The following is a 27,253-nucleotide window of genomic DNA, read 5'->3' as shown; positions in this document are numbered from 1 at the left end:
TGCTACTCAATATTCCACTTTATTATTAAAACATGTGTATTAACAGCTGACAGAACAAAACTAAAAATTACAAAACCTGAACTCCTCGCATTAGAACAAAACAAAAATTACAAAACTAAAACAGTGTGACCTTTCATATCTCAGAAGCGCTCACATACAAAGCTGTCAGATTTAACCTGTAATAGTGTGATTATTGATTTTTGTTTGATTTACTGATGCACTGAATTTGAAATCTAAGCATTGATTCTTAATGTCCTAACGGTGACATCTCCGTCAGGCGATGCCTCCTCTGCCCATGGCTCCTCCTCTTTCTCCTCGAGACAGAGTTGCTGAAAAAAAAATACGGAGAAACACGAGGAGAAAGCAGTTTAGAATTAATGACTGAGGTTATCAGTTTGATCCCACATTGTGACTGTTGGAGTCTCCATGTCTGATGCTGCTCTCTGCTTATTGCACTTCAATAAACTGCTTCATCATTACAATCTGAATGCCTGGAGTTTGTTTGCAAAATTATCAGTGATTATGCAGCAGAGGTTAAATTCAGCACTGATGGTAAATCCTGTTTCTTACGTCTAAATGTCCTGGTTTCCCCTCTTCCTCCTCTGGTTCCCTGACTCGACATCAGAGGCTGACTGGGCAAAGTGCGACGCAGAGTAATGGTGCTCGTGTCTGCAAATAAAGCCAGAGAACGGATGTCAAACATTCAGGGAGCAGAAACACACAGGGCGGATTGCACATAAGACCAGAGGAAACCACCTTTAGCTCTGATGGATGGAGCAGAGGTTCTGTGGCTAAATCAGAAATGTGTCAAAACTTTCTCACATTAGCCATATGGAGAAAATTTGCTGTGTTTGTGAAGAAGAAAGTTTTGTGTTAGGGCTTTATTGTTTTTGGACAAAATACACCACAATATACTAATTTGAGGCCGAGGAACTACAGGTCCTTTCAGAACCTCTGTTTTTGCAATTCCATCCATTATTTTACCGTATAAGGAGGCAATAAGCAACTCCTACATGTCTGATTTTATTTTTTGTAGGCTAGTCACTTTACAAAAGAGCATCCAAGACAATGTACAGCATAGAAATATAAATGTGCTCATCAAGTTTTTTGGTTTAGATCCTATGCATCAACGCCAAAATCGGGCAGCAGGTTAGGAAGGCATGTTATCTTTGAGGGGGAAATGAACAAAACAAAAAACCCTACACTTACACTGTTTATCAAAGCCAGAAACTGCAAGAACAGAATCCTTCAAGTTTCCACTTTCTGACAATATCAAAGAGTGACATAATTTTCAAAAAAGATGAGAATATCAGTTAGTAAACTTACCGGGGTCTTGGCTGGTAGACGGCAGTGATGCATCATCACTCTGCTGTCCAGCTGATTCCATGTCTGTCTGACTCTCCAGAGAAGATTCAATACCAGGGCTGGAAACACACACACAGAGTTAGAGGAGCCTCCTTCTCAGTTTCAGGCTTAAAATAAGTTAGAAATAAAAATACATTTTCCAAGTTGCAAATCTGTTTCACTGTGCAAATTTTTATTGTATCTTTTGTTGCATGCAAAAAACAACAACAACAACAACTAACAGAAAATGTATCAAAATGCCTTTCTGTCTGCTTCTGGTTAAAGAGACATTTTTTTGGATGTCTTCCTGCACATGGGGGCAGTTACTTGTCACTACAAGTGACTTGAGATGACCAGCTAACTCTGCTAAACATACATAGCCACACTCGACTATTAGTTTGTGGGGATTTTTATAGAGTTACTGTGTTTTACTACCACATGGGACTTCTTGTTCAGATTGCTCTGAGAAGAATTTGTTTTCACTTTATAATCAAAAACTAACATAAATATCAAAACTCAGGCCTGACTGAGCTGCTCACCCTTCTCCCTCCTGCTCCATGAAGACCTCGTCTCCATCGTCTGCTGCTGCAGCCATCCCAGTGGAGGCAGTTACCATGGGAACTGACTGGGAGGCCATGTTGTCAGTGCTGTCTGAGGGCAGGGACTCGGTGAAGACTGTCACTGAGAGAGACAGAGAGTCAGCAAACACCATCCAGCATTTATTGCTACAACAAAATTGCTGTGTGCCGACTGAGGTTTTGTTGTATGTGTGTTTTTCTCACCTGGTGCTGCCACTTGTAAAGGTGTGGTGGGGACACTCCTTCCTCCTCCGTCTTCATCGTGAGCAGCAAGGAACAGAGGAGACTCGTACATACCCAGACCTACACAGAAGGTCGCAGATTTAGACGATGTACAAATAGGAAACAGTTTGATGTAAGTTAGACTTCATAAGTTAGACATCAGCCTGTGTGTGTGTGTTGTACCTCCTTGAGAGGCCAGTTGTCCCAGGTCAGAGTGTGAGGCTGACGTCTGAGGCAGCAGGTCTTCTGGAGGTCCGAACCTGAACCTGGTAGACAAACCTGCTACCTGAGGAGAGCTGAGGAGATCAAACATAGACATGATAGAGTCACACTTCTGACTTGACGACGTGGTGAATCATTCAATCAGAAATATTTTAGTTAAATGGTTAGTGCTACTGAGAGATTTTTCCACATTTGTCTGTTCACTGTCTGTTACCACAAACACTTGTTTATGTTCTGGTGGTTCTACTGTAGACTCATCATAAGATTATAGACTCAGCCACAGTGGTTCTGTTTTAAACTAGACAGGATCAAAACTTTTTCCATGAATCAGGGGAATTCAAAAAATATTGCAAGTGAACCAAACAGTAGTTTAGAAAATGAAATCCCCGTCACCCTTCTAGGACTTTATGCCTTAATACATCCACTGAGCTGCAGAGACGACTGGCTGTGACATGATCTGCAAAATATATTCTGCTGAACGCTGCCGTGGTAACCTGATGGAAAATTCTTTCACATAAAATCAAGCAGAGCTGTTTTATCCATGATGTAATGTGCCTTCAGTGATCGCTTGATGAGCTGGATGCTTTGGTGTGACTGAAACACAACACAGTCTTAGTGTGTGGATCTTACTGTATAGCCTCAGCGAAGCCATCGGTGCGGTGTGGGACGACCAGAGTGGGAGTACTGGGAACCATTCTGTCATCGTCATCAAAGAACGGATGCTGCTACAAACAAACACTCAAAGTCAACTACCTCATGTTGTTATCACACACGCAACCTGGTTTAGACCAGCAATGCAAGAAACAAAGTATGATCAACCATCAAGTCCAGCATATACACTAAGTACACAGACATTTCTTACCCCACCACTGATTCCAGGGGTTAACTGTGGTCCGCGGCCCGCTGATGGTCTCCGCAGCTGAGACTGTCTCTGATCAACAGGAACACATCAGAAATATCAGAGTTCATTCATTCAGGGACTTTCTTCCCTCTCTTTGCTTAAATGTCATTGTGCTACTATTCAGTTTTTTGGTTCTTAGAGAACTCTGGAGGTGACACAGTGGGGAAACAATAAATGATAGTTTGCCCATGAATGAATAATTCTCCTGCAAGACGGGCTTAATTGATGCAATTGTTGATTGCTGACCTCCGAGAGTGACTCAAATTTCAAACTCTTTGGAGCATGCTGTATGACATTACGAACTGTGAAAAGTTGTGTCCAGTATAGGTACAGACATTAATGCATACAATAATGCTGCCACGTCAAATATTATGAGTGAGAAAATTGACAGGAGAAAAAAGTAATAATTTTGATTACAATTCTGGTCAGGTTAGACTGTAAAACTGATTCAAACAAGTTTTTACTTTGTGTCTGCTTCACCTTCACTCTAACTGTAATAGCTGCACTCAGTAAGTTGGTCCTGATGAAACCTTGTCCTTAACCTGCTCCTGATGACTGGGCTCAGTCTAACTTTTGATATAATATATTTTACTGTGTTTGGTGAAGCTGTAAAAAAAATAAATAAATAGGAGCATGAAGAAAATGTTGTTTTTTGTTACCTGTGTGTGTGGCGGTCCGAGCTCAGGAGCTGGAGGTTGGATGTAGAGCCGCGGTGGGAGGACAGGTGGGGGCCGACGAGTGAGGGTGGACGAGGAAGGGGAGGGTCCAGAAGAAGAGGAAGAGGCTGGGGGGAGGTGTAAAGGGACTCTGGGGGGGTCGGACTCTGACGTGACACCACTGCTGCTTTCACCTGGAAGAAATGAGTCACATTGGCTGATTTCAATAAGGGCTAATTTATGCTTTCTGCATCCAAACCAACAGGGTGCTACTCATATTACAACAGGCACATGTCGGTCCGCTAGGTGGACGTCGTGTTGACTCTCATATTGAACACAGACACAAAAAACCCAACACATACATAGAGATATAGCAGCTGATTATAGACTACGCCTAGTCTGTGTGATTATTCTAAAGATGTGCCGAGCACTGTGGACGTAGCACGGGATATCGGGGGAACTGAGAATTTCCTGCTGTGTTTGGGCTCCACCAAAGGAAAGCATGTATGAATTAAAGCACCTCCAAAGTCAAGCAGCGACTCCTTCAATCACAACTCTTTTAAAGATGAATTATAAAAGGTGTGGATGATGGAGAGTCACCTCACACAGCTTTTCCTCAGAACAAACATTTGTTTTAAGCACCTGGCACATGCGCAGTAGGCATGACTAATTACGTCACATGTATCCTTGTAGGTGTGGAAAGCAGCATAAACTGTCCAAAGCAATCTGTGACGTCAGTCCACGGTGTTGAGTTCCTGCTCACCGCTGTGTGTCGGCTCAGAGAGACGCTGGGAGCCTGAAGACGCTCCGCAAACGTTCTCCTCAGCGTTGTTGCCTTCTGACGGCTCCTCGTCTTCTCCGTCCTCCTCAGCTTCTCTGCTCTCCTCGTTGCTCTCATCGCCTCCCCGCATCCCGCTGTCGGCAGCATCGTCATCGTCTTCATCATCCTCCTCTTCTTCCTTGTACTGAGATAAACAGAGAAAGCTTGAGAGTTAACACCTGACAACAGACCAAAGCTCAAAACATTCTGACAAGTTTGTAACCCAGCAGCAGCACCTCCTCCTCCTCTTCTTCTTCCTCTTCATCCTCTTCCTCTTCCTCCTCCTCCTCTTCTTCCTCCTCCTCTTGGCCCTCCTGCCTCTCCTCCCCTTCTTTGCTCTCACGGCTCTCGCTGTCTGTGTCGATCACGATCACGTCCCGAACTATAGCGGAGCCCTGAGAGGACATCTGATCGGAGGGCACTGACTGGGACACGCCCTCGTCCTCGATGTCCTCGCTGTCTTCAGTTAAGGCAGGAAAACCCTCTTCTGGGAGCTCCTATACCAAAAACACAACAATCATGAAGACGGGTCATATCATGCACATGCTTGCATTCTGGAGTTTGACTGGGATGCATTTGCAAGATTTACGGTTAAAAAAATAATCATTATTTATCATGTTCTTTATGCAGCACTTCAGTTCAACCAGCATTATCTTGTCTCTTTAATACAGACTCCTACTCGCATCATCAGCTCAGTTTTAACTCACATGTCAACCTATGAAATACACATTTGAGCCAAACACCAACAATCGTCTGAACAACCTCAGCAACAGAACAGACGACTGTTAGCGGGCGTCCGCAAATGGTGTCAATTCAAACCAAACAGCAGCAGCACTACACAAATTGGTATTCTTTTATCCAATGTTTACTTTTTTCTGAAATAGTGGATCGTTTTTACTCTTTAGGAATTAAACATGTATTAAAAAGAGACAACATGAAAAATTCAGAAGCCAAAATTTGTCAAAGAGGCAGAGAAGCACCACCTCACTCTGTGGAAGCAAACTGCATATCTTGTTTAGGAGTACTTTGATCACAACGTGTTGGACTTCAGGAAACTGTCAAAGGCATTACTCACTAGTCCACAATATTTGATCTGCAAAAGAACTGATTCATCAGGAAAGTAACTGTCCGCTTAAATGGTAGAGAAAATAATTCTTAGGTGCAGCTAAAATCCTATTTTTGATGACACGTAACAGAGGAAAGCACCAGGTTTTTACGCTTGAGAAGCCGCAACCAGAGTCTTACATCATTAATTACTGTTTTTGAGTCGTTTTCTGTCCGTCAACAAGCTGACTCATAATCTGACTCTTTGTTTCCTCTACAAGACTGGACACCGTTTCTAAATGGGCACTTTTAGATGACAAACCATAAACTGCAGGACCGTATGTTAGAGGACAGTTCATTGTAGCAGCCCCTCTGTGGCCACTGAAGTGCAGCAAAATCATGAAGCCTAACTGGATTCACAGAAAAATCTCTGTTGTCAAAAGTCAATTCTAGTCAACCATACATTCAGAAACAGGATATTCTTTTTTCAACAATTGGCTAAGAACAAAAAATGTTTTCTCAATTCTCTGCACTGTTAGTTCCATCGATAACTGACCTGACTGTCATCTGGTGAATCCTGTTGTTGTCCTTCGTCTCCGTCGATCTCCTCATCACCTTCCATCTGAAACACACCGAATAACACAGCAGGAATTAAAGATTACTTTTGTGCCAACTGTTTGAGGTTTTAATCTGTAACAGTGGAGCTTTGTTACAGTCAGGAAGAGACGCACATCAGCTTGGGTTTTTGACATATGGAGAGTCACATCTTTTATGGCTCTAAATACAACATACCACACTCCCTATAGCCAGCTGTACACAACAGGCTAATTTCCCTTCTCTCTATATGTTGTGACATGTTTAATTATATCCGCTGATGGACAGGGACACCACAGCAAAAGTCTAAATTGATTTATTCAATGCATATCTGATGAGAAACTCTAAATTCGGGGTAATTTAGCGCTACTTATTTACCAACACTGCACTCCAAAATAGATGTTTTCTTTAATCCTGCATAAGCTCCGAAAACAAAATTAAAACGGCGTGAGTGAAGAATGCAATTTGGTTCACGCTTGTCTCAGGGTTTTTGTATGTTTGTGTTTACCTGCAGTTCTATAGTTGGTTTAAGCCGTAGTTTTTTTGTGGTCGGGGGTGTGTGGGAACTCTCTGGTCTGCTCTCCTCATCCTCCTCCTCTTCCTCTCTGCTTCTCTTTGAACCTGCTGTAGTCGTGATCAAAAAACAGGACATCAGTTACCATCGCTTTGGTGCATCCCGTCAGGCAATTACAGTGAATGAAGTTAGAAAGAAGCTTGGGCTGAAAATCTTTGCTGTAATAACCGTCAGTGTTCACTCAGAGGGGCTTTTGGTGTGTGAGGGACAAAACAGGCCAATTTATGACACCAGTGTCTTAATTTTTTCAGTTGATGTTATAAAGTTTTAGGGGTGGGTCCTTCTCACCTGCTCCCATCAGAGAGGAGGACGTAGACGGTCGCTCTGCCTCCATGCTGGACCCTGCATCCTGACTGGCAGCCTGTTGCTGGGTGGGCTGGACAAAAGCTGTGGTCTGCGTGCTGGTTGGCTGAGTCATGGAGGACGGTGTGCTCACCAGATTGGAGCTGGTTGAGTGTACAGAAGCTCCTGCGCTCATCAGCACTGCAGAAAGAAATAAAATTCACTCCGACACATCACACATGTGATTTATTCAATACCAACAGCACATTCAGCTCCTTTAAATTTAGTAAACACTTAAAAATAATTTGCTTTCTACAACTGAGGCCTTTCATTTTCAACTTCTTTTTGTTCCTACCCTCTTGGCTATCAGTTTGTGTAGTCGGCATCACAGTGGCCGTAGGTGTTGGGATGGGGACAGTTGCCGGGGTAACCATAGGCCGGATGCTGGCGCGAGGCGTGGCCTTGCTACCAGGGGAGGGGCTTGGCTTGTTGCTAGGAGATGGAGTACTTGGAGTAGGCCGGATGTTGGCGGTAGGAGGCTCAGAGAGGCTGGAGCTGATAGAGAAACAGTGAAAAGGTATTAATACAAATATTTAATTAACAGTATTTATATGCAGGCGGTTTTGTGCTTGTTGTATGAAAATGCAAAGAACCAATTGTGAGCTTTAAAAACTCCTACCAGGTCTATTCTAATCTGGTTCTGAAGACTTAAAATTCAGAAATCTACAATCTAATCACATGCATTGACTAAAAACACAAAACGCTGTACGAACTGTCATTTAAAAACAACAACAGTTCCTGACGTCTGTGCATGGGTATGCATGTCTTCATGAGTTACCTTCCTCTGTCTTGAGCAGGACTCTTCAAAGAAATCTGTCTCTGGTCTGCAGATCTCGCCTGATCACCCACCTAAGTGCAGATAGAGGTTTGTTATACCGTCATATGATGACCAAAAAGAAAAAGAAAAAACAGGAGTGAAAATGTAATTAGAATAACTTTCAGATAATTGTGAGACATTATTTTTTGGGACACTATTTTTTTGGCCTTTATTCAATAGGAAAGTCGAGGGAGGGACAGGAAAGTGGGGGAAGGACCTGCAGGAAAGGGCTGTGAGCAGGACTCGAACCCATGACCTCTGCATCGGGGACTAACGCCCCTGAACATGGGACGCCAGCTCAACCAGCTGAGCTATCACGGCGCCCAAACAGGACACTATTTTAATCAAGTCCCAGGATTTCCTTTAAATTTGTTGTAATATTTCAAGAATAAAACTGTTAAACAAAAAAAGGTTGCTATATTTTAAAACAATATATATAATCATATTTAGAGGAAAATGCCTTAATACTTAGAGAGTAAAAGTTAAAATATTTAAAGACTTTTAGGACAAAGGTTGTAAACATTTTGAACATAGAAACTTGCTATATTTTGAACTCCTACTTCAATAAGGTCGGTTGCCTTAATCAAAGTTATGTATATATGCTTAGATTAACCATATTGTATTACATTCACATTCGGTCACAGTTCATGCTGCAACCTACTGTTTTTGCTTACTTAAAGCTTTTGTGGGATTCTTTCATTTTCAATCTTCTCTTTACTTTTATACCCAACAGTGGCCCCAATACTCGGCTGCATGATTTACACAGCAAACAGGTATCTCACTTACAGACAAGGCACAAGACAGTTACATTTCTGCATACATATGTGGGCTACTTTGGAGAATAACTCAATGATCAGTGGTCTCAGCTGCATGTACCTTTGCTCCACTCTGGTCCTGTGGTTCCTCTCTGGAGTCAGAGTGAGTTTGTGTCTCCCTCAGTTCTTTCAGCTCTCTGTCCAGCCGAAGAAGTCGTTTTTCATACTGAGACTTGAGGGCGTTCATTCTCACCTCCATCTCCTCCTTACTCTGCTTCAGTTCCTCATTCTCCTTATTGAGCTGCTCTTTAGCACCTACAGGTAACAAACTCTAGTTAAGATCCTCAACTAATGGAACAGGGTTGCTTCTTTACTTTATCAGAATGTCTTCAATTCAGAGTGTTTGTATAGACTCACTGTTAAGTTGGCTGATTTTGGTCTTGGCTCCTATAAAGACCTTTTTCGTCTTCTCCTCTTTGTCAGTCAGTTGCTGTTTGAGCTGCTCCTCTTTGCTCTTGCTCTCAGACAGCTGGAGGAAAACCGCTTTCATGATTATTTACTTTCGACTGCTGTTTTTAATTCAGCCTACAACACAGAAGACTTTTTTTTTGGACAACGCTAGTGTTGGTAGGAAACAGCCAAATCAAGCGTAAAATGTGCTGTTATTACAAATAAGTAAAACGCATGCAATGTGTCAATAAATGCAAATTCACACTCCAGCTTAAACATGTTTAGAGAAAGTATTTCCAGTTACCTCCTGCCTGAGTTTTGCCAGCTCCTCTTGCTGTGCCTGGTTAGAGTCACCAGCAGCATTAGCGTCACTGGCCTGGACAGACTGGGAACTCTGGTTCTGGCTGGCCTGCGTGGCTCGGCTAGCTTCATTAGCCTGGCTCGCTTCAGTTAGCTGCTCCTGCAGGCGCTTGATGTCTGCTTCACGTTCAACGACCGTCTAGAGGTAACGGACACATTTAGAAATAAATAAAGTAATATGAACATGAGGGAAGGATACAAAATAAAGAAAATGGGGAGCAAGAGGTACATCAAAATCAGACTTTGTAAACATGTTCTACTTAATCAAAAGCCAGAATGTGATGTTAAAGTCTGGGGTTATTAATTAGGCAAAACCTACAGAAAAACTTGTTTGTTTTACATACGTGTGTCCATTAAGTGAATAAACACTTGGCGTTTATACAAAAAGACTGAATATTATTAACGTGCAGTTTAAAAGTGTGTTGCTAACCTTCTGCAGGTTGTCCAGCTGACCTTGAAGCTCAGTCACCTGTTGGGATGGAGGCACAGAAGCAGACAATAAGTTTTAGTTTGCCATAAATATAACAAAAAAAAGACAATTAATTATAAAAACTGCAAGATTAAAACAAAAACTAAGAAACTGGGTTTCCCCCCATTAAAAAACTGTCTACTGATAACAGTCTGCACATAGACTCGCACAGCTGCAGCAGTACAGGCATTATGACTTTAACAAGCAGTTATTAAAAGGGAAAGAAAGACATGAAACATTTTATAACATTTGTGCAGCATTCATTTTTACAAAAAACATTAATGTAATTAACGTTTGCAAGTATGTCTGGGATTTGTTCAATAACAGAGTTTTTTTTAAGTGTTTCTAATGTAGGACAGAAACAATCACAAACTGTCATAGTAGTAGCAGGAACAGGTTTCCTCACCTTACTCTCTGCTTGGCTCAGAGAAGTCTTGAGGTTGTTGACTTCCTGGACGTGGCTCTGTTGGCTGGTTTGGTGCGTCTGCTGCAGCTCTTTCTGACTAGTGAGGTTCTGCTGCAGGGCGTCTTTAGCCTGCTGCAGCTCCCTCTGAAGCTGCTGAATCTGGTTCTGACGAGCCAGAGTTTGAGACTGAGCTGATTTGAACTGGTTCTGTACCTTTACATCAGAAATGAGAAGGTTAAGTTGGTGATTGTGGGTCTGTTGTCAGGATCAGTGGAATAATTAGATTTTTTACACATGACCAAAGTGTTGAAAACCTCAGTTGTCAAGTGTTGCTGTGTTCCTGGCAGGACTTCTTACCTGCTGGGTGTGGCTCTTGGCTTGTTGCAGCTCTTTCTGACTCTGGGTCAGCTGGTTCTGATTCTGCTGTAGTTGAGTCTGAGTTTGGGACAACTGGGACTGGACCTGTAGAAGCAAAGAGGTGACAGTGGATGCAGTGATTTCTGCCTTTCTGATGGATTTTACTGACTCAGCAAATCTACATGGAGAAGATCCAAAATTTGAGTTTTTCCTTCCATCTTTAAATACAGATTTGCTGGTAGCTTTGTTGTTAACTTTATTGTGTTGTACCTGTGTCAGCTGGGTCTGGTTCTGCGTCAGCTGGTTTTGCACTTCCTGTAACTTTTCCTTGGTCTGCTGGTTTTCTTTCTGGGCTGCCTCCAACTCTTGCTGAGACTTCTGAGTCTGTTGGAATAAATCAACTTACTGACAACTTCCCCCCTTGGTTTACCCTTAAAGCTGCTGCATACGGCATTAATAAGCACTGGAAGTTGGTGGAGCAACAGCATCTCAAACCGAAACAAACTTGTGCTTCAGTTACGTTTGGATAATTTGTTAACTGCTCCCGTGTTGTATATTAGGAAAATCTGAGGACTTGTGCTGAGTAGCTTCATGCATTTAGTGTCTGAAAATAGTTTTGTTTATGAAGCATAGCATGTTGAGGTAATAAATGCTTGAAATATTTTCCTGCTCACCTCCTCCTGTTTTTTCTGCATCTCCACTTTCAGTTTCTTCAGCTCCTCCAGGGTCTTGTTGAGCTCCTCCTGGGCTTTGTTCAGCTCCTGCTGCACCTCCTGACTCGGAGCCGCCTCACTTCTTGTTTTAGCAGCTGTTTCTTCAACCAGCTGGAACACAGACAAATACTCATTGTGGTTTTCATCTAAGATCAAGACTCTATCGGTCCAAACTGTTTCCACAACTGCGGTCACACCTTGTCATGCTGGACTTTAAGCTCCTCATACTGGGTCTTGTACCGTCGTCCGATCTTCTTCACCTGGGCGATGGTCTTGTTCTTCTCCACAATGTCGTTGGTTTTTGTTTCCAGGTCTTTTTTCAGAGTGTCTCTCTCTGACGTCAGACGGGCCACGTTGTCTCTGAGGGTTTGCAGCTGAGACTGAGCTGAATTACTGCTGGCATTGGACCTGTTTGGCACATAAATCATGTCTGTTAGTTGATTTTTATAGTGTGCATCTGTTGCTGAGCAGACAGGCTGCTGAAGATTCTGTTCTGGTCATTTTAGCAGCAAGATTACAAAAGTCAGGTACAAACCGCAGAGTATAAATTAGACTATGGAATACCAAGGCGGTCTCTAAGTGATCAGTATCGGCAAGTACCTAGTCTCATTGTTTCTGGTTTATATCCTTTGTTACACATGTTTAAATTTCAATAAATTAGTTAACATGTGCAGCAAAGTCAATTAATAAATGATTAATTAACATAAATTTACTTCACCTTTTACTGGTTATGCACTGGTAATGCTGGCAAAGTTGCAGTGAGATATAGAAGTGTCCTCCTACGTGACTGAATACATGTGCACTGGTCAGAGGTCATTAAACCTCACAGAAGACTTTATCATTGTGCCCCTTTACAAGTTCAATCCCCACAATGCTCTCTGCCTGTCAAAACAGAAGTGACCTCCTCCTCAAGTTGCTGCAGTATTCATCAGTAAGAGACTCCACCTGGTGGCACAACCAGGTACTTAACTTAATCTAAAATACTCAAAGTGTACATTATCAAGGAAAATGGCATTGTGTATAGTCAAATACTAAATAATAAATGACTTAGTTTGGATCAGGGGAAAAAAAGTCTATCAAAAACTTGATCAGGACATCTCTAAACTATACCCAAGAAACATACAGGAAGCATCTCGGCTCAGCTCATTTGAACTAATTCTACATTTTGCTTTTTAGCATCTGAGCGGTTGCAACCTTCATGAAGTGTGATGGTGTGTGTTCTACCTGGCCAGTTCAGTCTTCAGCTTGGCTGTCTCTTCGACTAGCTGCGTGATGCGTCGCTGCTGAGCTTCTCTCTCAGTGGTGAGTTTCTGTTTCTCCTCAATATCACCGTCTTTGTGTTGGCTAACCAGTTGCTGTAGCGGGACACACGTTCAAGTTTAGACTTAAAGGAATAGGTGTTGAAGATAAAATTGTGACAAACTGGAACATGAGCTGTACCAAACACAACATAATAATAATACATAATACAACATAATACATGGGCATTATGCAAAAAACTGTAAGAAAGTAATAAAGCATTGACACACATGCTGGTGTTCAGACTCTCATCCTCCTACATATAGTGCAGTTACCTGTACTTTGGCCTTCAACCGTTTGACATCTTCCTCCAGAAGCCTCCTATCAGCCTGCAGGGCGCCATTTTGCTCTGACAGCACAGACAGCGAGTGATGCAGTGGGCTGATGTCTGACTGCAGCTTTGTTACCTGATAGGAACACAGAGGGACATGAAGTTGTCAAGTTTCACAAAGGTATAAGACTAGCTGCAGTTGAACTCAGTGCTCATTGATAGTGGTACAGTGGGGATTAATACATTTGGATGCATGAAAATACCCGATCTCACCTTCGAACTTACCTGAGGAACATCCTGATCTTGAAACTACTCAATGTTTTGTGCTTAAACTGCTGTAGTATTTACAGTACTACAGATGCACTGATATAGAATTCCAAGGTCAAAAACAATAACCAATAATTATGTTTGTTGGAGTTGTTACTGATACAACTGATAACGGGGAAATAATATAAAATTTGCTGTGAGTTTATGTTGTATTTGTTCAACCGGTGTTCAAGAAATTGCTGCCATATTTTTATATTTAGGAAACAGGCAAAATACAACCTAAAGTCCTCTGCTGTGAAGAAACGACTGAGATGCAATAGTCACCACAGGTTTCTTGTGGCTCCCTGAGTCCGGTTATAAAATGTCATCACTTCATAATTTTATCCCATAAGACATTTATGTAAAATTGTACCATAATGAGCCTCATGAATTCTTGGCCTAAAAAGTCTCTTAAGAGATCACAGTGACCTTTGACAACACAGAGAATGTACCAAATGTAAGGAAATTTGCTTCAGGTGTTCCTGTAATTTCACGTTCACTAGAATGGGACAGAAGTATAAAAATGGATGGATTCTAGCCAAGTTCTAAGCTTTAAAAGTAGCTACAGCAAACAATTAGACGACAGCATAACAAACAGTGACACCCAAGGTTTTGATCTTACTTTAGCCTGAGCTTGCTGCAGCTCCTGCTCCAGTTTGTTTCTGTCCACTTTCAGCATCCTGTTGGTTTCTTGGAGAGCACTGATGCTCTCCATCTTCTTTAGCTGTTCTTCCTGCTGGGCTAGAGTCTTTGCTGAGGTCTGAGAGAAGGAAGGAGGGAAACAGACTAATTACAATGTTTTGCTTGATTTAGCCTCAAGTTAGCTTGCTTGGTTGTGCAGGTTGTAGCTCAGCAGCTGTTTTGAGTTTCACAATCTGAAAGAGATTCTCTGGAGTCCCTCAGCAAATAGTAGGTTTACAATTGACTTTTAATGCAAATGGAATAACAACAATCTATGACTAGCAGCCTTCAAAAAGCTGTAAGTTTCAGAAGAAAAAGCGAGAAACCATGATGTGACTTTGTGAAAGAAAAGTTCTGTGAGCTACGCTGAAGTCCAACAAAATCAAGTTGAAAAAGAAGTTGAACCCCCTCCTGTTTTTCATTCCTGTTTCTCATACCTGCATCTTCTCCCTCTCAGCATTCAGACATTCCTGTAGCTCCTTCAGTTCTCTGTCTTGGTGTTCAACTCGCTGTTTGTAGCGAAGAGCTTCTCCGTCAGACGCATCACATCGAGCCACAGCGATCTCCTTCTCCTGCCGCACAAACCTTCATCACAAACGCACAGTTTCAACTCAGTTAAACTGCAATGATCCCTTTGAATAAAGATTTTACTTGACAGTGTTTACATATTATTGTATTTTTAAACAAAACTGTCTGCTCTCTGTGCCAACAATCTGGAGACAATCTTACAAATATTCATGCAAACATTTTTGTGTTGCAGTATTACCTAAGTATTTCTAGTATCTGTTCGGTGGTCTTTCCTTCCTCGCTGAATGACAGGTCAAGCTGCTGCTGCGGTTGCAGCTGGCGACTCTTAGCAGCCATGTCATCCATCTGTTTGTGAAGAAGACCATTCTGCTTTCCCAGCTCCTCAGAGCGACGGGTCTGATTGGACAGATTCTCCTGAAGAAGAGTGACAGTAAAGATTTTCATGACCAATCAGAACCACAATCATCTAATTTATATTACACTTTAAATAATTTTAATTAATGTGGCATAAGTTTGACAGCAGAATTTACAGATCGCTATTTCTCTCTTTTGCGCTCTTGGATTAGGCGTCCTACCTTCAGCTGTTTCTCCACGGTGTTCCAGGCTGCAGTTTTTTCTTGCAGGAGGGAGGAGGTTTTTTTCAGATCCTCCTCCAACTCTCTCTTCTGTGTTGCTTCTTGTTGGGATCTTTTTTTGAGCTCCTGCAGAGCCTCCACATCGGCAGCATGAAGCATTAGCTCTCGCTCATACTTCGCCTGTGCCTCTCCAGCTAGTTTGGTCTGAGAGGAGAAAAGAATTCACTTAAATGTAGCGATCTGACTGTTGGTGAAAAGCTGAATTCATGACACATGGTGGGGACTGTGGAAATTCACTAGTGCAAAAGTGTGTGTGTATGTCAATGAACCTGCAGCAGGCTGTCCTGTATGGCCTTCTGCTCCAGTGTGACAGCGGCAGCAGCCCTCTCTAGCGCCTCCTGCTGCTCGGCCTGACTGGCCTTCAGACTGCGCTGCAGCTCAGACACCTGATGAACACAGGAAGGAAAATCAGTACAGAAATATCAACTAAGTGCATTTCATTGACTTATTTAGTCAGTGATTTAATTTAATTTCTGATTTTATCTTGGGAATATGTAGTAGGACGTAGAATTAATCTTGTAATTTTTTCCTCTGTGAGTAACACTGAGAGAAACAGACATCACAATTTTACAGAACCCAAGATGACGGCTTCAAATTGCTTATTTAGTCTCACCAAAAGTCTTAAACCCAGCAGGATTACATTTACATTAATGATACAAAAATCTGCAAGGGGACACCCTGGACAGGTCACCAGGGCTACACTTAGAGACAAACAACCAAGCACACTCACATTCACACCTACGGACACTTTAGAATCACCAATTAACCTCAACATGTTTTTGGACTGTGGGAACCCGGAGAGAGCAGAAAGATCCCAGACTTCCTAACCGGGAAGTGAACCAGGGATCTTCTGGCTGGGAGGCTACAGTGCTAACCACCGAGCCACCTTACAGTCTTGACTGACAATGACCATGTGGAAGTCTTACCTGTTTCTCCACCGCGTCCACAGCCTTCCTCCTCTCCTCTTGCTCCTGTTGTTTCATTTTCTCCACGTCTAAAATTCTCTTTTCTAGCTGCTTCTGCATCTCCGCCGACTCTTTCAACCGGACTTCCAGAGGGGAACGCATCTAAAAAACAGATACAGGTCAGCATGTCTTTGCGTGTGTGTGTGTAGAGGTGTGTATGGGCTGCAAAAAGGAGCAGATAATGTTTATAAATGAAAGCAAGTAATCATACCTCCTTTTCTTTCTTCAGACTGTCTTCCAGAGTCAGCACCACAGCCCTGTACTGCTCTACATTAGCACTAGCATTCTTCAGCTGCTCTGCTAGTTCACTGTTCTGTTCCTCAGCACTACGCAGGAGACCTTTCACCTCTGACAGCTCCTGCTCTAATTGGTTGGGCTGCTGGGTGTTTGCTGGTACTGGAGAGTGTACTGTAGGCGACGAGAGAACAGTTAGAAAACACTCACCGTCACAGCAAAATCATTACTGATTCTTCCTCGCCACATTACAGACACGCTGTAATATCTCTGCCCGTCGATAGAAGTGCTGTTTACCTCTCAGTGGTGCTCTCATGCCTGCAGCTCTGGTCACTGGGGTGGTCGTGGTGCTGGAGGTGGTAACAGCTTCAGAGGAGGAAGCAGAAGCCAGCTGAGTTTTCAGTGTAGCCACCTGCTGTTCAGAGCTACGCAGCAGCTCCCTGGTCTTCTGCTGCAGAGTGTTCTGGGTCTCCAGCTGCTTCTTAGCTTCTAACAACTGAGCCTGCAATGGAGGTAAAAGGAACAGGGGAATAAGAGGAGTAACAGGCAAAATTATAACCCCACAACTAGTCTGATCCATCCTTACTGTGCCAAACAACACTTAGTTATGGAAAAATACTCAAAAGTACTTTACGTACATCCATAGTGCGCCCAAGCGTATGTCTCTGTGCAATTTCTTGGTCCAGTCTGGTCTTCATTGAGGCCAGTTCTGCCTCCAGTTTCTCTATTTTGTTGTTCAGTCGTTGACGAGTGCCCGTCTCTGTACGCTCCATAGTCAACTAGACAAATTGGATGTTAAGGGAAAAAAATAAATTTCAGACAAAAAATGATGTCGACCTTACAGATGGATTGACTGATACTGTTCATGTGACCAGCAAAGTAACTGCTGCTGACAAAAACCCAAGTAGTAAGATTGTGATACTACAAGTAAGCAAACGCTACACTCTGGTTTGACTGCCGATGTGGATGATTTCATCATGACACTGCAGGACTTAAACTAACAGAGCAAATTACTTAATACAACAAATAAAAAATAGAAGTAGGCTGTTTCAGTTATTTAACTGATGTTAAAAGGAACAAATTAAACACATTGACAAGTCTGTATTTTCATTTGTCTACATCCATATCTTTGCATGATTTACAGCTCAAAAACCCCTTTAGTCATCCTTTACTGGGCCTTTACGTAGCATCTCACGGCGGCTTCAGTATGAAACAAGCCGTTTTATTTCTCTTCTCTCTCCTGAGGAATCAACTTTGTTCTACTTAGTCATAAAGCTGCCCGTCTGAAGACTTTGCCAGCTCCATGGGCTCATTTTTTCCCTGCTCTTTACTCAAAATGTCAACTTCTGACATACATCACTACATGTTTGATCCTGTACTTGATCTGAAATATGTCAGTGGACAATGGCAACAAGCCAGTGGACAACCTGAGCAACCACTGCTTTGGAACAGACTGCTGTATGTGCATATTTGCAAACTATTGGACACCTGATGGTCACCTCAAGTTCTGGACATCTGACAATGAATAACATAGATTTGTGGCATCCCAACAGTGTATAAATTACAGCAAATCACAGGAAGCATGTTTCCTTTAAAACCCTGTTGGTACGATATAGTACCTGCATCGTCTTGAGGTTGGTGAGCAGCAGGTTCTGGTTACGTTGCTCAGCCATCATGGCTTCTTTCTCCCGACTGAGGCGACTCTCTGCTTGTCTCAACATGTCTCTCTCTTTAGTCAGGTTTTCCACACGCACCTGCAGACAAAGAGGAGGGAAATTGAAGAAGAGATAATAATTAGGAAGAAACCAGAAAAGAACCAAAATGTGAAACAAGGTCAAAAAGTATGTTTTTTTTTTTTTTTTTAGTAGATAACTTTGCTAAAAGAGATTGTGCTTGTGTCCCTTTCAGTCGAGAGATACAAAGGTGTATGTCCTGATATCTTTCTAGCTGTCCTTATCTCCTTTGTTCTTCCTCCTCACCTCTTCCAGCGCCAGTTTCTCACTGGACTGCCTCAGGTCCTGGCTCATTGTGTGGATGATGTGCTCGTGTCGTTGAGCTGTTGCAGCCATTTTTTGGTTCCTCTCCTGGAGGGCAGCGATCTCTCTGCGGTAGGCTGATACAGTCTCCTGGAGCATCTCATACCTGACGTACAAAGGCACAGGAACACACAACAAACGCACACAGAGTTACGTCACAGATGATAACAAACACCTTTACAACATGATGCAAAAAAGCTTTTCCTACACAAATGAGAATCCTTCACATTGCTTCTGTGTAACTTTAACACACCTCTTGTTGCTGAAGTCCAGCTGGGAGGTGAGCTTGGCCTGGCTGGAGCGGAGTTCGGTCAGCTGCTTCTGTAGCCGGTCGTTTGTTTCATTCAGCATCCTGTCGTTCTCTGCCTTCTCCTTCTTATACAGAGTGAAGGCATCGTTGATCTGGAAATACACATCCATTTAAAACAGCTACCGAATTTGGTTTCCCACTCTCACCCATTGTATAGGCACAGGAGGAGAAATGGAGCATTTGTAACAGAACTTGTATGTCTTAGTGTTTGCACTGTATTTTCATGCTAACACTTGGTATGTTACTCTTGCACATTTCAACTGCGTGCTCTCTCTTGTGAAGGTTTGTCTCTCATCCTCTCTTGTTTGCATCAACTTGACCCTGATGTCTTAGACTGCAACAGAGACCTTATCATGTCTCTGGAAGATTCACAAAATAATCCTGTGGAGGCCTAGAAGTGCCTCACTAGTGGAGCGGTTAGAATAAACCATGACAACTTGACCCCCACCTATTTTTCATTCTGCTGGAAGTGGTACAAGACTAAATGGAACTTTATACCTTTGGCCCTTGTCTTCAACCAGCATGAGTCACGTATGCATAGCATGTTTTGTTGCAATAAATAACTCTGATGGACACTTGTTCTTTGTAGAACTGAACATGCACAACCCTGTATGTACCTGTTTTAAAGCAGCTTTTGTCTGAGCTGTCTGTGCAGACTCTGCAGCAGCTGCTCTCTGAGGAGTAGAGCGAGTAGCTGGAACTGAAGGCCGAACGTGAGCAGGGCTGGAAGAAGAATCTGGACCTGCGGAAACAAAAAAAACGGTCAGTCACACTGACTTTTCACCAAAGGTTGCCATGAAGCTTGCATGCGTGCTTTTATTTTGGCGTCACCTTGAGGAGGCAGGCTGAAGCCGGTGCTCTGCGTCAGCAGCGCCTTGTACATGTCTCTCTGCCTGGCATTGGAGTCTGCCAGCTGTTTCTGCTGGTTCCTCTGCTCTTTAAACTGCTCCAGCTCCTTCTGAAGTTTACCAACGGTGGACTCCAACTCTGTTATGCTGGAGGGAACCAGAGACACAGAGCCATATTCAAAACACATGCAAATACATTTCAAAAAGCTTATTTGCTCATTAGTGTGCTGCATCACTTGTCTCACTTTTGCTATAGCTTATAGCATGACCAATGAAAGACACCAAGCTGTAGGTAGACTTATTGCTCGAACCTCTGGTAAGGCATCTCTGGCTGTTGTTGTTAAAGTCAGTTCATAGGTATTTACTAAAAACTGTGGTATGTGAAAACTCAAATCAGCAGTACATTATTAAATGACAAAGTGAAATAAATTTGGTGTGTTACTGTGTAAAATCTGTAGTATAACTATGGTACAAATGAAGCAGTTTTTCAGCTGTTAAAAAAAAAAACTAAAATCACACACTTTAAACAAGGATTGTAATGTTAATTGATTGGGAGGGAAAAACATTTTTTTAAATAGAAAATGTGTTCATTTACCCCTACGGAGTATGTAAAGCTTCATACCATGTCTGCACTCTGTCTCTACACACAGTAAAGTGTTAAATGTAGGTTACCTGCCTGTTAGAAATGCTCTGTGTCCACTTTACAAAGACTGTTGCTGCATGTGTCTACATCCACGGCTCATTATTTACTAAAAGCATCGTTGGCTAGCAGGCTATGTAGATATACCAACAAAGGTAAATGAAGTGAAGCAAGAGCTCCTCTTACCGTGCTGATGTTACTTGGCTCTGCTGTTTGTCCTTTTCCTCCTCCAGCTCCCTCAACCTTCCCAGCAGGGTCTGGTTCTGCCTCTGGAGCTCCTCCACGCTGCGGAAGGACAGCTGGTGACGGCTGGTGACCTCAGAGGTGCTGGAAATGTCGGCGGAGCTGCCGTCGTCCTTGGTCACTCTATTACCTCTGGCTTCCTCCAGCTCAGCCAGAAGAGCACACACCTGGAACAGGGACACATTAATCAGTGAAAACATTTGCACGTTATCTTTATTCAGTGCTTGGATCATTATTACTAGATGAACAATAAATTATCAATACCATATTTATATGTGAGTCAAACAATTTGTTTGGAGAAAATGGAATAACTGCCCCAAAGAATTTCATCTGATAAGACACAATACCTTTGCCAATTGATCGTTGTTTCTCTACCTACTAAATGAATTCTTTTTTATTTAGTTTTTTTTACAAACATATGTACTGGTGTACCTGTGCAGATGTATCCTCTAGCAGTCTCTCAGTCCTCAGTTTTTCTCTCTCCTGGGCATCACAGCGCTGATTGGCCTCTTCTTTCTCTTTCTGCAAATTGTAGATTTCCTAATGGCAAATACAATAAACAGTGTGTAAGTTTCATATAATATAACAAGTGAAAAATAAATAAATGTATTTACAGAACAACTGACACACCGTTCGAGCCTGTTCCAGTTTGTTGCACAGGGAGGACATGGACCTCTGCATGCTCTCGTACTCTTCTCTCTGGCGTTTGAGGACAGGAGCTTTGGACTCCACCTCCTGGACGATCTCATCCAGAACTCGACTAACTCTCCTGGTCTCCTGCTTTTCAAGCTGAAGCTGTGTCTGACACTCGGCATACGCATTGTACAGCTGATAAACAGAGACAGCAGAGGAAGAATTATTACTCGCTAGAAAACAGTATGTACTTGGGTGCACTTCAGTTCGACTTAAGGGCATGCACAGAGTACATATAGTGAAGTTCTGAACAGTGGTTAACAGCATATATCAGTCAATTTCTGATTCAGACTAAGTGGATGTTAATAACTCCTTTGAATGTATCTAACAACTCTCACTCCACTTTTATTTGCTTCATCTGTCCTTTTTCTTCCTGCTGTAGAATTGAGATTATTATAAATGTAGGCATAAATAGAGCTCTCTAGAACCTCACCTACAATTACTGTAAACCTTCTCTACACTACTAAATGACAAGTTGTAATACTGGAGAAATTCAGTCATGCATGTTTGAATCAGAAACCGATTCTGAAGAAGAACAGCGATACAGAAAGCTCCACCCCGGACAGGATTGGTTCTTTAGCTTTGTCACATATGAAACCCCAGAAGTCTGAATTTGTGCTTTTGAATAGTAGTGCTGAATATATCGCTCCTGTCATGTGTCTTCCAGCGACTAAAAAAAACACAAGTCACTGAGATCTTTTTTCCCCTTTCTAATGCTTGGTGTGAATGTTAACTGAAGCTTCTGACCCGCATCTGCAGGATTTTTTGTCTATTGCACTGCTGCTACATACATTGGCTTAAATAGTGGCATTCATAAACAAGTGTTCCTAATAAAGTGTTTCCTAAGTTTATAAGGATATTAGAAAATTTGGTCTTCCTGATAAGTGATCAATCAGCTCTGGTAAACTCACATCAAAGAACTTCATGCCAGGCTTAACAATGGCAGCGATGGCAGCTGCTGACGGACACATGGTTTCCAGTTGTTCCTCAGTCAGAGAAGGTGCACCTGGAGCAGAACATAAATAAGAATATATGTGGTAGGAGTGTGTACAGACATACTCGCGCAACTTTATTAAGAATACAGGTATGAAGGCATGAGTTATGTCAGAAGTGCATTCTCTTACAGCAGTGTTTGCCTGAAGCCTTCATGGTAGCATTTTCCAGCTCCTTATCCATTTTCTTGATCTTCTCTCTCAGCTCAGCCTCCAGTCGCGTCTTTAGCTCTTCACCCTCTGACACCTTCTTCTCAAGAGTCTTATTGGCTGCAAAGACAGTGGCATCAATGACGTTAAGCAAATGGAAAGTTACACTTGACATGCAAAAACAGGCTCCTGAATCAGAGTGAGGCTGTTTCTTCACCTGATCCACTGAACATATTGAGATTATTCACTCACTAATTAACAGTAAGGCCTAAACAGCAAACAATGTTGACAGCAGGACGAGTTTTAGTCACTGATGATCAGCGTTTTAAATTAGAAATGACAGGAAACTATCACCTCTTTATCTGTTGACTTGCACTTCTTCATGTGAGCATTCTGTAAAAAGGTTTACTTAAAGACAACTTAAAGCTGGATTCATACCTTCTCCAGACTCTTTCACCGCCTTGCTGAGCTCCTCCACTGCTCTGCTCAGTTCCTGGTTCTTGGTCTCCATGTCTGTTGCTGCCCCCTACAGGGAGAAAAAAGGTGTGACAGTATTTGACAACAAGCAGGCAGTAACAACAAACTACACGTTTAAAGATAATGCTTCATAATGAAAGCTCCCTGGCATCGATTTTAAATTATTAAAGCACCATTTCTGCTGTGCTTTATTGTGACTCTCACCTTGTAGAGTGACGAGAGCTTGACATGAGCGTTGAGTTCGTTGCGGTATTTCTCTTCCATGGCACTTCGCTCATCTTTTGCCTGGAAAGACATGCAGACCATTTTCAAACAACTACATGTTGTATGTCAATGAATCATTCAGTCAATACAACATCGCAGAGGGGTGAGAAACAACCATGACTCAAGGGTTTCAACCAAACTTTAACTTCATTGATGTACGACAAAGAAAAGTAGCAAATTCTCTTTACGAATGAAAACATATGAGTGTGTTTGTAGCCTCAGTCATGCGTCAGTTTCATCAGTATTTGATTGTTTTTGCGCTTCAAGAAACTTTAAAAGTCCTTGAAATTTTCTACACTGGCGGACTTTCAGGTCTTCAAGCAATAATTAATCTTGCCACAATTTTGAATACTGTGGTAGCTGCGTAAGGCCACAAACCGTTTACCAACAATCCCACCTAATGCTTCACTTAATGTAATAAGAAGGCAAGAACTTAAACCAGTTAAGTTTTTACAATAATCACCCGCTGACTGAAGCTGGTTAACATGATGCTAATAGCGTGCAAAGCTGTCCTCAAGATAAAGAGCAGCTTCTTTGAGGAACTGAAAAATACACAACCTATTCATGCTTTCTCTCTACACACCTTCTTATGTGGTATTTCACAGTTTTTATGTCGTCAGTTTTGTTCAGCAATGTAGGAATTTCTAAATAAGGAAAACGACAACTATGTATATAAATGAGCTTGTGTGTGAAATGTTTGGCACATTGTACACTACCTGCTTCAGTTTGTTGTTGAGGTCTTCCGCTCTTTTATTCTGGCTTTCACTGGTTTGCTTCAGAGAGCTGAGCTGACTTTCCAGTCTGGTTACCTGGTGAAGGACGGATAGAACAGCAGCTTAAACACATATATTATTCCACGGTTATAACTAATGCAGGAGATGGAAGTCAGTTGAGGTGTATCATTGGTATATTTGTGTATTATAAAACAAAATCAGCTTAGTTAAGCATTTATAACTCTGTGTGTTACCTGCTCCTTGCTGCTCTTCAGACTGCCCTTCAGCTCTACTATCTCTTTGCCCTTCTCTCTGCTGGTGCTCAGTAGTTCTTCAGTTTTGGTCTTCAGTTCTGCAGTCAACCACTCGATCTTGTTGTCCAGCAGCTCCTTCTCCTGCTCCATGCGCTTCTCCCGGTACTACAACAAACAACACCGCCAAAACTTATTGCTTCACAATCAAGCCTTTTCTTGAGCTGAGGTGGTTTCCATTAAACCTGGTTTGTACCTGAACAGAAGCTGCAGACGACTGAATTTCATCCAGTTTTAACTGCAGCTCCATCTTGACTTTGTTGGTGTCTGTCAGCTTCTCATTCAGACGCTTCACATCGTCTACAAACACACAACATTTATAAAATCAGAAAAAGAGAAGAGTTGCTGTCAACACTGTAAACAAATGTCTAACAGGTCAACAGACACCTAACTTTCATTATCAGTTTGCAGCGTATCCACATTTGCAGCTTTGTGTGTAAACCCGATATCTTACCAGTAAGATTCTCCACCTCCTGCGTTCTCTTCTCCAGCAGCCTCGCCAGCTCCCTCTTCTCTGCTTCAATCTCATACTTGGTCTTGGTTTGCTGCTGCAACAGACACATTACATACAGTTAACTTACAATCATACGATCCACAGTTTGTACAGAATTAAAGTGGGTTTGTCTGAATCACTCTCATAAGTGGCAATAAATTCTAGCAGACATGCAAATGAATCTGTATATGCTACTTGTGCAATTCTAAAGGTCTATGTGTGCATTACAAAAAGGTCTCATTTCTATTTAAATGCTTATAGTGCAAATTATGATAGACAATTCAACTGTTACAGTGGTTTAACTCAATCTGCATTTTAAAGCAGTCCCTTTAAAGTAAACTATGATCATGGTGACAGAACGAGGCCAGTGGCTTACTGCATTACCAATTAAATGCGCTGTACTCTGAGATGTCTTGAACGAAACTGGTAAATTTGTTAAGTGAGAACTTGAAAATTGTGCACAGAGAAGCAGCAGATATTTCAGACATAATCAAATGGCTGCAGACTAATTACATCAACACAGGTGACTTGTTCTGTGCTAATTGTTATGGTGGTTAACTGCTGTAGGTATTTCAGTTAGGGCTGCATCACGTGTAAAATGTCAACCTTGAGGAAATCACACAACAGCTGTCATCATGGGTGTGTTTACCTGTTGCTGTGGTTTATCTTCAATGGTCTCTCCCTCTATTCCCTTCAGAGTGTTCAGCTCTTCAACTGCACAGAGAGGCATTAGGACATACTTAATCACAAGGTCAGGGAAGGAAAGATGCAGTACCAGACAATGTGTGTTAAATAACAATGCATTCTATTACATTTTAAATTTTAGGTGGTTTCAAACAATTAAAAGTTACAACTAAATTTTTAACTCAACATGATACTGAAGTATTTTGTCCATAGTTTACTGGCCATTGTTTGAAAATATAGAACGGGATTATAATTTTACAAAGAAGACTGAGCAAATACTGAACTATTAACTTAAGGAAAAATGTGTACAAATGTCTGTGATAAGTGTGTGTTTGTGTGCGTGTGTGGGAAAACTCACTGAGTTTTTTATTTTCCTCCTTGAGGGCCTGCAGGTCTCTGGTGGCAGACAGGATCGGTTCCTGACTCTCCGCCAGTCTTTTCTCAATGTCAAAGTACTGCTGTTCTGTTGGGGCACAACATTCAAGAGGAAAGAATGAATGATTGATTTGGACAAGTGTCAAATCCAATATTCAGCATTTTCCAATTATCTGTATTGTTAGTTTTTTTTTTGGTTTTGTTTTTTTTAAGTCATGTCCTAAAAAATAAGTACATTTAACTATGTTCTACTTTTGCTCTGATGCAGCAGCAGCTCTCTATCTGTTGCCACCATTCTGTGAGCAATGTCCCACCACAGCACTCTCTGGGCATCCTGACTCATAGCCTGTCCTATCAATACTGAAGGTTAAAATGTAAACTTTTAATTAAACTTGTGAAACATAGATATCAACATGTGAACAAAGTTTTGTGTTGGAGTTGCTATTTTAAACTGAAAGCAAGATTTTAATTGTCACTGCAAATGTATGTTGGATCCAAACATCAGCAATCCTTCAGTACTAATAATCAGTATCAATATCAAACCAGAAAAAAACAAACATACCATACTAACCCTGGTATACAATAAAATGTGTATAATTCTTGCATTACACAGACATATTAATGACTGTCAATATAACTTTCACTTTCCCTCCCAGTCTGCACAAGTAGATCATTTTAAATGGGAGTATGATGTAAACACAGTGTAGCATGACCTAACTGAACTCCACGCTGTCCTTATTTCAGAATAACCTCAACATATTATTAGGAATTCAGTTGTGTTGCGCTTTACTATGACGAAAACGTTGTGCCAAACTCCACTTAAATTTACACTAATATAGAGTTTTCTAGATTAATATCAATGAAACAGATGTAACACAGAGCATTGCTAGACGAATATTAAAAAATCGTGAATTGTAAATCACTCCGGCATTAATTTAACACATCATACGACATTTGTTTAGATAAAACATGAGGCATGAGAACTGTTTGCTCAACTCTCTTCCGCCAGAGTTAGCTTGAGCGTAAGTTCGTAGCTAAGGTTAGCGGGCGATTGTTAGCGTTGAGAATGACATACACCTATGAACTTTATGCCGAATTTAGCAGAAGAAAGCTTTATATTGGTCTGCAGTTTGCTGCGACGCTTCTATCACTTCTTAGAGGCCAGGCAGGTATCTAATATCGGCTTGGTTGTGGCTACTTACCGCTATCTGCTTTGAACCGCTCATGCTGCGTCTTGAGCGCCTCGTTAGCATTTTGCAGCTCCGAAACAAACTTCTCCAGCTTATTCTGGATGCCTTTCGGGAGCTTGTTCAACTCCGTTCGCTCCAAAGCCTGGAGCAGAACGGCCGCCATCTCCACCTATCCCTCCCGGAAAACAGTAGAGGCCAAACTCTTAAAATAATCTTGAACTATATCCCGTCCGAAAACCCGTTGATATCTAACTAAGAAAGTGTGAAGCCGCACTCATCCCAACGCAGGAT

General features: G+C 41.9%; 1 protein-coding gene across 4 annotated transcripts; it reads right to left on the bottom strand.

Moving 5' to 3' along the window:
- Positions 1–27,234, bottom strand: LOC103370131 (nucleoprotein TPR-like). 4 transcript variants are annotated; one of them, XM_008299054.1, is made up of 55 exons: positions 26,975–27,234; positions 25,756–25,860; positions 25,363–25,427; positions 24,675–24,768; positions 24,417–24,520; positions 24,164–24,328; positions 23,913–24,005; positions 23,137–23,217; positions 22,894–22,981; positions 22,438–22,575; positions 22,225–22,319; positions 21,251–21,448; positions 21,053–21,160; positions 20,564–20,787; positions 19,721–19,884; positions 19,507–19,631; positions 18,833–18,981; positions 18,523–18,685; positions 18,163–18,297; positions 17,182–17,322; positions 16,841–17,045; positions 16,521–16,717; positions 16,271–16,411; positions 15,614–15,730; positions 15,285–15,488; positions 14,948–15,123; positions 14,619–14,766; positions 14,123–14,260; positions 13,199–13,330; positions 12,849–12,979; positions 11,822–12,032; positions 11,586–11,735; positions 11,182–11,295; positions 10,912–11,016; positions 10,555–10,767; positions 10,110–10,148; positions 9,624–9,818; positions 9,287–9,398; positions 8,991–9,184; positions 8,076–8,146; positions 7,593–7,792; positions 7,244–7,438; positions 6,890–7,005; positions 6,344–6,409; positions 4,980–5,240; positions 4,687–4,888; positions 3,927–4,117; positions 3,229–3,297; positions 2,997–3,091; positions 2,328–2,440; positions 2,127–2,225; positions 1,884–2,025; positions 1,327–1,424; positions 571–669; positions 1–329 (listed from the first exon to the last, which is right to left on the bottom strand). In XM_008299054.1, exons 1-55 carry the CDS (start codon positions 27,123–27,125, stop codon positions 274–276), a joined length of 7,581 nt encoding a protein of 2,526 aa, XP_008297276.1. In that variant the 5' UTR covers positions 27,126–27,234; the 3' UTR covers positions 1–273. The 4 variants fall into 4 exon arrangements, with proteins under 4 accessions (XP_008297276.1, XP_008297277.1, XP_008297278.1 ...); XM_008299055.1 differs by having other exon boundaries at positions 2,997–3,088; XM_008299056.1 differs by having other exon boundaries at positions 24,675–24,765.
- Between the last annotated feature and the right edge of the window lie 19 nt (positions 27,235–27,253).

This window comes from Stegastes partitus, unplaced genomic scaffold (genome assembly GCF_000690725.1).
Source record: "Stegastes partitus isolate 25-593 unplaced genomic scaffold, Stegastes_partitus-1.0.2 Scaffold1376, whole genome shotgun sequence".
NCBI lineage: Eukaryota > Metazoa > Chordata > Actinopteri > Pomacentridae > Stegastes > Stegastes partitus.
The sequence above is the reverse complement of the archived record's forward strand: the minus strand, read 5'-3'. Positions and strand labels throughout refer to the sequence as shown.

What these genes read in the sequence shown, in the direction of transcription:
- LOC103370131 (XM_008299054.1), bottom strand. Translation starts at nt 27,125, where the DNA reads ATGGCGGCCGTTCTGCTCCAGGCTTTGGAGCGAACGGAGTTGAACAAG. An exon ending in CCGTGGAGAAACAGCTGAAG is followed by an intron (nt 15,124 to 15,284) that starts GTAGGACGCCTA and finishes ACTCTTCTTCAG; the next exon opens with GAGAATCTGTCCAATCAGAC. An exon ending in TGCAGCAAGCTCAGGCTAAA is followed by an intron (nt 13,331 to 14,122) that starts GTAAGATCAAAA and finishes TGTTCCTATCAG; the next exon opens with GTAACAAAGCTGCAGTCAGA.